This window comes from Gastrolobium bilobum, unplaced genomic scaffold (genome assembly GCF_033153095.1).
Source record: "Gastrolobium bilobum isolate Gb01-03AN ecotype WA unplaced genomic scaffold, APGP_CSIRO_Gbil_v1 utg9841, whole genome shotgun sequence".
In the NCBI taxonomy this organism is placed as follows: domain Eukaryota; kingdom Viridiplantae; phylum Streptophyta; class Magnoliopsida; order Fabales; family Fabaceae; genus Gastrolobium; species Gastrolobium bilobum.
Genome location: NW_026898136.1, coordinates 221,397 through 228,802, shown reverse-complemented (window position 1 = coordinate 228,802; position 7,406 = coordinate 221,397). Strand labels below are relative to the sequence as shown.

The following is a 7,406-nucleotide window of genomic DNA, read 5'->3' as shown; positions in this document are numbered from 1 at the left end:
GGTAAGAGGGAACTAGATTCCCACCTTAGTAATCAAATCTCGATAGAAGAAAAATTAGTGGGGCTCATCCTCATTTGGGCCCGCATATACCGGTGCATCACCGGCTGGAAGAAGTTTAAACCCGACAGTATTTCCTACAGGAAGCTCATCAATCTCCTCAGTCGACATTCGAGATCACTTGTTGAGAATTTCCAACAACATCCAGTCTTGGTTTTCAACCTCTTCAACCACATTCACATTTGAAGTCTTTGCCATTGACGACCTGGAACAAGAAGCTCGGAGTCAGCACAAATAAAGGATGCACCTAAGCCCCTTCGATCGAGGTCTATTTTCTGAAGGTTAAATTCAGAAGAAGACGAGGTAAATGAACTATCACTAAGTTCAATGGGTGGAATTCGATTCAGAATCGAACCCGGAGAAGGAACGTGGGAAAAATTAATAGTATTTTGTTTCATCACAAATAAGGCGGGAGTAAGAATTGGTCATGGAACCTGTGGTCGAGGTCAAGACCGAAGAAAGTCCACCTCGACCAAATGCATTACCAAGCTGAGATGATCAGTCAAAGGGGCTCAATTTTTCACTTGTTGAAGTGGTACGACCCTGTCCTCGTTTAGAAGGAGCTGATCTCCACTTACTTCCTCCACCTCGGTGACCACAAAGAAACATTGTCGTTTCTCCTTCTTAGTGTATTCCTCGCCCCAGAGCCAATAACGAGCTCCTTTGGGAAACTTTTGGATTAAGTCCCTTTTTTGCATCATCTTCATCATTATCTCCATCTCGTCCAGGACCCAAATCGGAACCTTGCTCAGGAACACTCATCTCAACCCAAAAAATCAACAGATAAGAATGAAAGAATCCCTAAGATTCTTCAACCTTAAGGTGGAATGAGAAGGGGTTCCCCAAGAAGGAAACCCCAGAAGCACCAAAAGGAACTCTCACGAGTAGTTGAAAGGATCGAGTATGAGAATATAAATTAAATCCTAAAACCCTCAACACCAAATGCCAAAAGCAGAAAAGAATTAAAGGAATTTACAAGAAGAAGGTGTTTGAAAATACCTATTTGAGAGGAAAGAGGAAGGCTTATCCGTGAAATCTCCTGAATAAACCTTCAAGTAAGGAGAGAAGAAAACCAGAGTTCAATAAATCCAAAATGACAGAAAAGAATGAAATAGGTTATTGGTTTCAAAATTGAAGATACATACAAATGCAACCCTTGGGCGCAAAAATGAAAAGCCAATGCAGAGCTGAATAATCAAGGAAAGAAAAGTAATTTCATGAGGCATAAATGCATGTCATCAGGGCTTGCGAAAAGACATGGCGGCTCACGCCCTACGACACACGAACTATGAATCATCGAGCGCCACGTGGGCATGCATAACCGTCAAGTAACTGGTAAAGGCAAAGCGTCATGTTGATGTGATGCCGCCTCAGGCTCTAGCATCGATCTGACCTCTTCCCCTCATATAAAGGACAAATCATGTAAAGACTGTAATCAAAGCCGACTTATATTAAAGCTCGGTCCCACATGATCAATGACAAAACACTGACTTAAGCTGAGATTTGACACAAGAACCTCTCAGGTGAAGGTCCAACCACGGTCGCACTTGGTATAAGGACAATCTCGGCCAAAAAACTCAGCAATATCATCAAATCTTTCGTCTAAACTCCAGAATGGCCGAGATCATCATAAGGATACTGCACCCCAGCAGTCCGAGGTCTTGAACTGCAAGGCTAGAGGGAAACTGTTATGGTCTGGATCCATATCTTAACAACTTATTTAATAAAGGATAAGGCCTATCCAAATAATATCCTAGATAGCAAATGATCAAATAATTACATTCCTATTAAGATTCTAAACCTACAGGTAACCCCTTCTATAAATAAAAGGGTTAAAGTCTCTCAAGTACACACTTCTAAACTCATTCATTATTGCTGCCAATACTATGCACACACACACACCTTGGCTATACGTCCATTATCAGTGCGCAATGATTGGTACATTGGCCTTCTTTCATAGATATCTCTTAGCGTATACCTATACAGTAAATACTCACAGTCTATCTGGACCAAATAGGGATGATAATTCGAGTTGACACAATATGATACAAATTTGACACAAATATGAATATACTCAATATGAACACAATATGAATTTAAAAAGAGTTAAAATTCTTCGAACACGACCTACTTATTTTGCAGGTTGACACGATACAAATAACACACATCCTCAATGTGTGTTGCTTATTATGTAAGTTGACATAATATGATAAATTGTCGTATTGACATAACACGACACAAATAACTTATATGAAGATTAATGCGGATAAATTTCGTGCTTGCTAACCGTAACATGACACAGATTTTTGCGTATCAACTTTTGTCAACACGAATACGACATGAATTTAAAGACGAGTTGACTAGAATATGAATATTTCGTGTCATGTTGAAAATTATCACTCATGTCCATGAGTGTCAGTGGTTGATTGATAATCCTAATTCTTCTTCTTTTTTTAATTTCCTCACTTGTTTAAGTTTATTTTATGTTTTAGATGCAATTACAAACTCTTAGGTGCAGCTTAATTAGGAGTTTTGTTATAAAAAATATTATTAATTATGTTGTGTAAACTTTTGTTTCAACAACTTATAAGATGTTCGGTAATGTATTGGTTCATCAAAACACACTATTATCGCATGTCAAATGTGATTTTATGATTAGTAATTATATTGGTAAATTTCACTTCAATGCTTGCACTACAATTTTTCCTCTAAACTTGGGTTTAGGTAAAACTTAGAAGTTTTTGTTTTTGAGATAGACATTTTTAACGTTTCACATATTTAATGAATTTTTTTGAAAAATTAATATAATATTTATAGCTTTGTGGTAATTATTCATTTGAGACTGAGTTTTAACTAATATTATTTAAATATTTATTCTGTAAAAATCACTTTTACGCACAAATATCTAAATATAAATCAGTTAATTTTTTATTTATTCTTATCTAAAATTAATTTTTTAAATCAAAATAATATAAAATCGAACTTACTAAACGATGATTAAACACACAGTAACGTTGGTAGTGGTCGTATTCAATTAAACTTTGATCAAACTTTTAATTTCCGCGAATACTTGACTTACCAAGCTAGTGATCAATGGTATTCATATCCTTCACAATTTAATTTTATTGTTTAAATTCCTTCTCTTGTTTAATTTTTATTTTTTATGTTTCAGGTGTAATTACAAATTCATAGATACAACATGATGTGCTAAATAATCGAACTAGCATAAAAGCATCTTCATTATGATTTAGTATATATAAAGAAAAATTATAAACTTAACACACAACACAAGTTCTATAGAGGAAATAGAGGTGTTTCCAATGAGCTAAATAAAAACAATAACCGACAAGCCACTTTTCTTATTTGTATTTTGTATATCTTCAATAACAAAAGCAACTTTGTGGCCTCTTGTACAACCTCTAGGTGAAGTAACTTGTCGAATCATCGACATCAAGGACCTGCAAAATTGTATAGAATTTGCAAGGGTAAATAACCAGTTACATGTTTTCTAGTTTGAAAATAATTCAAATATTACCATCAAAAGCGCAATGTTAACATAGATTTCAGGAATTAGCGCATGAGAAAAGAAATGTTGTTTGTGCCTTCATTTATGACCATTTAAGTCATTACACTGAAATTGATGACTTAGAAACATATATGGAGTTTTGGCATGCTAAGAGAGTAAGAAAGATAACTACAAAACAACGCACACACACACATACAATGCAATATATCTGTAGGTAAACAGACAAACGACATACTAGTTCTAATCTTTTTTTTTTTGGATAGCTCCACTGGTTTTCGGGGCTTCGCCCCCACTATGTCCAGTCCGATCCGGGTAGGTTACCTAGCATTGACAGGTGAGTCTTCCAGCGAGGATTTTCTGCATACACAAGGTCTCGAACTCGAGTCCTTGCTTAAGCGAATCCAAGTACCTTACCACTTGAGCGAACCCCATTGATATACTAGTTCTAATCAAAAGAGAGTAAAAGACACTCGCTTTATGGATAGTAGATATATATAGTATATTTGATTTAAACAATATAAATGCATATGCGGTAAAATCAGACTCAATTTAAAGCTTAAAAAAAATTGCTTCCTTACTTACCACAGTTGCAATCTCTTAGATTTCAATAAAGGGAATTCATCTTTTGAATCACCATGGTATACAGTCGATGAAGAAATCTGAAATAAGCATGCCTGCATCTCCTGTTGAATAATATGAGACCAAAAACTCCCCAAAATCCCGATGCAAATCCAATTCCCAAGCCCATATAGAACCATGAATATACTTCAGATTTATCATCATCATGATCTTCTCCCATGGGTTTTGTATTATGCGATTTTTCATCTTGTTGGCAGATCTGGGTAAGTGGAGGTCCACAAAGTTCATTATTACCCATATAACTAAGATTTGTGAAACCTTGAAGTTGGGTCCCTGATGAAATTTTGCCCATAAAATCGTTGAAGGACAGGTTTAAGTCACCAAGAAAAGATAAACCAGACATGGACTGTGGAATTTGTCCCGAGAGACGATTGCTTGAGAGATCAATGGACTCCAACTGTTTCAAGTTTCCAATTTCATCTGGTATCGTCCCTACTAACCGATTACGGGACAAATTCATTGATTGCAATCTAGTCAGCATGAAAATCTCTAAAGGCAATGTTTCAGACAAATTGTTGCTTGAAAGATCAATAGCATACATCAAATTCTGATATTCTAATTCATTGCCTTTTATGGGCAACATAATAACGACAACCATGTATATTGTGAAACCAGTTAATTGAACACTAATGCCGAACTTACCAATTGAAGCATGATCAGAAAGCATGGTTGTGATGTTATGGAGGCAGTTGGGTATTGGTCCTGATAATGTATTGTTTGCAAAATCCATGACCATTAGTGAATTAAGTTGGCATATCTGTGTGGGAATATTGCCATTGAATTGGTTTGAGCTCAGTCGAAGAGCTTTTGCGCTCCCTATCCAGCTTGGTATAGCTCCGGAGAAATTATTTTCACCTAAATTAAGGACCCAAAGGTTCTGGCAATCTTTTAGTGACAAAGGTACTTCTCCAAAGAACTTATTGCCATTTAAATGCAATGAAAGGAGATTAGACAAGGAGGCCATTGAGTGAGGAATCTTGCCAGTTAGGTTATTCTTCCCCAAATCAACATGATGCAACAATTTCCAGTTATTCCAACAATCTGTGAGTTCGCCAGGGCTAACGACATTAATTGACTTTCTTCTCTCATTTTGTGACACAAGAGAGGAGAAATAGGCCCAGACAAAGAGTTATTACGTAAATTCAAAACAACCACTCTAGATGATAATCGAGGCAAGCCACCTCCCAATTTATTGGAAGTCAACCAAACAAATTTTGAGTTTAGCAACACATTTGACATGTCCCCATTGATTGTGTTGTAGGAAAGAGACAAAAATTCAAGTTGAGTAGCAAAGTTCCAAAACTTGTCAAGAGGTTCAAATGAAGCACTTGAATATGTAATGGTTAGACTTTTGAGAGAACTTTGTGTAAATAGCCATGAAGGAAGTTTCCCAGTTACATATCCCAGCCAGATAGCTTTTAGTTGAAACGAAGGGACCCATTCAGGATCAAAATCAAAGACTAAGGCCGGCGAGCTCAAACAAAGGCGCTTTAAATTTGAAAGAAATAGTAAATTTTGTTCACACACCTTTCCTGTTAAGAAATTTTCATGGACTCGAAGGGCATCCAAGTTGAAGAGTTTCCCTAGACTTTCTGGAAGATTTCCGATCAAGTGATTTGAATAGAGATTCAGTACAATCAAGGATGATAGATTTCCCAAACTTGTGGGAATTGGACCAGAAAATGCATTATCAGAAAGATCAAGTTTTTGTAGTTGTTCAAGATGCCCTATCCAATCTGGAATGGGTCCATCCAGATTATTATCGGACAAAACTAAGGATTTTATTCTTCCATGATTTGGCAATATTTTAGATAGTTGGCCATGTATACTATTTTGACTAAGGTCAATATGAGAGATGTGAGAACTGAGATTGAACAACCAACTAGGCAACTCGGATATGAAATGATTGTAAGCAAGATCTAAAACTTGAAGTGAAGTAAAATTAGCATACTGAAGAGATGGATAGATGTTTTCAAGTTGACAATTCTCCAAGTGTAACTCTACAAGTGAAGGGAGTATGCTCACTGACTGAAGCCAATCAATTTCCTTGTGAAGAAGATCAACACCACCAAGATTAAGATATTGCAAGGAAGAAAGATGGGATATCCAATGGAGATTAGGAATGAGATTATCAGAATTTAATGATAAATCAAGATAAAGGAGGTTGGAGGAGTTTCCACACTGATGGGGTGGTGTACCTCTTGACAAGTTATCACATTTTTTGCTACCCATTGAATTATATTGGATAGCCTTGAAGTCATTATTGCTCAAATCCAACAAGCTCAAATATTCAAGTTCCATTAAAGATAGAATATTGAATTCACCTGTTAGGCAGTGTGACTTGTCATCCTCTTCTCCATAAACAAAGACCACAGATTGATTTGTGTGACAAGGGAGAGTGAGCTCCGTAACTCTGCCTGTGATATTGTTACACTGAACTCCTGTCCACTGACAACAGTCTTGTTTTTTTATCCATGAGGAGAGCATGCCTGAAGGATCTATGATTCCTTGTTTGAAGTGTAGGAGTGTGTTCATGTCCTTCTCGTTGCAGTAAACTTTCAAACTGCACATAACTGACTTGAACATAATTATACATAGCAACCAAAGCAAAGCAAATTTAATATTAGAGGGAGAGGAATCCATGATCATGCAAGAAGATGGGTAGAGGATGTGAAGGCATTACCATCCACTGGAAGTATTTATAATTATATTATGATTGGAGTAAGCCTGCCGTAAATGTGGACATCGATCTTGGGAAATTCAATGGTCTTCCAAGAAGTATGAAGGGGGACAACATTACGTTACGATCCTTAACTGAATAAAATGTCCACATTTATTTTTGTATAAAGATCAAAGTTTATAAAAATGGGGACTTAAAAAGTTTAGCATCTTATGTATTGGTTAAGATAGTTAATTCTTTATTGATTTGGCAGAGTGTGTGTAAAGAAATTTTACACCCATCAAAATTATATATTTTTAAAAGAGATTAATTTTCTTATTTTACCTGAGAAAACTTTCTCATGCTACACACTCAATACATAAGTGGGGACCACAAAAAAGTGAAAAGACAAAAAAATAAAGATGGGACCCACATTTTAATTGTGTGTGTAACATGAGAATTTTTTCTCATGTAAAATGAGAAAAGATTAATCCATTTTTAAAATCTTAATATAAACCTGAATGT

The 7,406-nt window shown here is 36.0% G+C and overlaps 1 protein-coding gene across 4 annotated transcripts; it reads right to left on the bottom strand.

Annotated features, from left to right (window-relative positions):
• Positions 1-3,233: 3,233 nt before the first annotated feature.
• LOC133313165 (LRR receptor-like serine/threonine-protein kinase GSO2) lies at positions 3,234-7,041 on the bottom strand. 4 transcript variants are annotated; one of them, XR_009751771.1, is made up of 3 exons: positions 6,906-7,041; positions 6,547-6,785; positions 3,234-3,515 (listed from the first exon to the last, which is right to left on the bottom strand). XR_009751771.1 is itself a non-coding variant. In XM_061514500.1 (3 exons), the coding sequence occupies exon 1, from the start codon at positions 6,521-6,523 to the stop codon at positions 5,207-5,209; it is 1,317 nt and encodes a 438-aa protein (XP_061370484.1). In that variant the 5' UTR covers positions 6,524-6,533; the 3' UTR covers positions 3,234-3,515; positions 4,166-4,654; positions 4,865-5,206. The 4 variants fall into 4 exon arrangements, 2 of the variants coding, with proteins under 2 accessions (XP_061370484.1, XP_061370483.1); XM_061514500.1 differs by lacking the exons at positions 6,547-6,785; positions 6,906-7,041 and adding exons at positions 4,166-4,654; positions 4,865-6,533; XR_009751770.1 differs by lacking the exon at positions 6,906-7,041 and having other exon boundaries at positions 6,547-6,896.
• Between the last annotated feature and the right edge of the window lie 365 nt (positions 7,042-7,406).

Excerpts from the sequence above, each read along its gene's own strand:
- LOC133313165 (XM_061514499.1), bottom strand. The coding sequence starts at position 6,523 with ATGGAACTTGAATATTTGAGCTTGTTGGATTTGAGCAATAATGACTTC.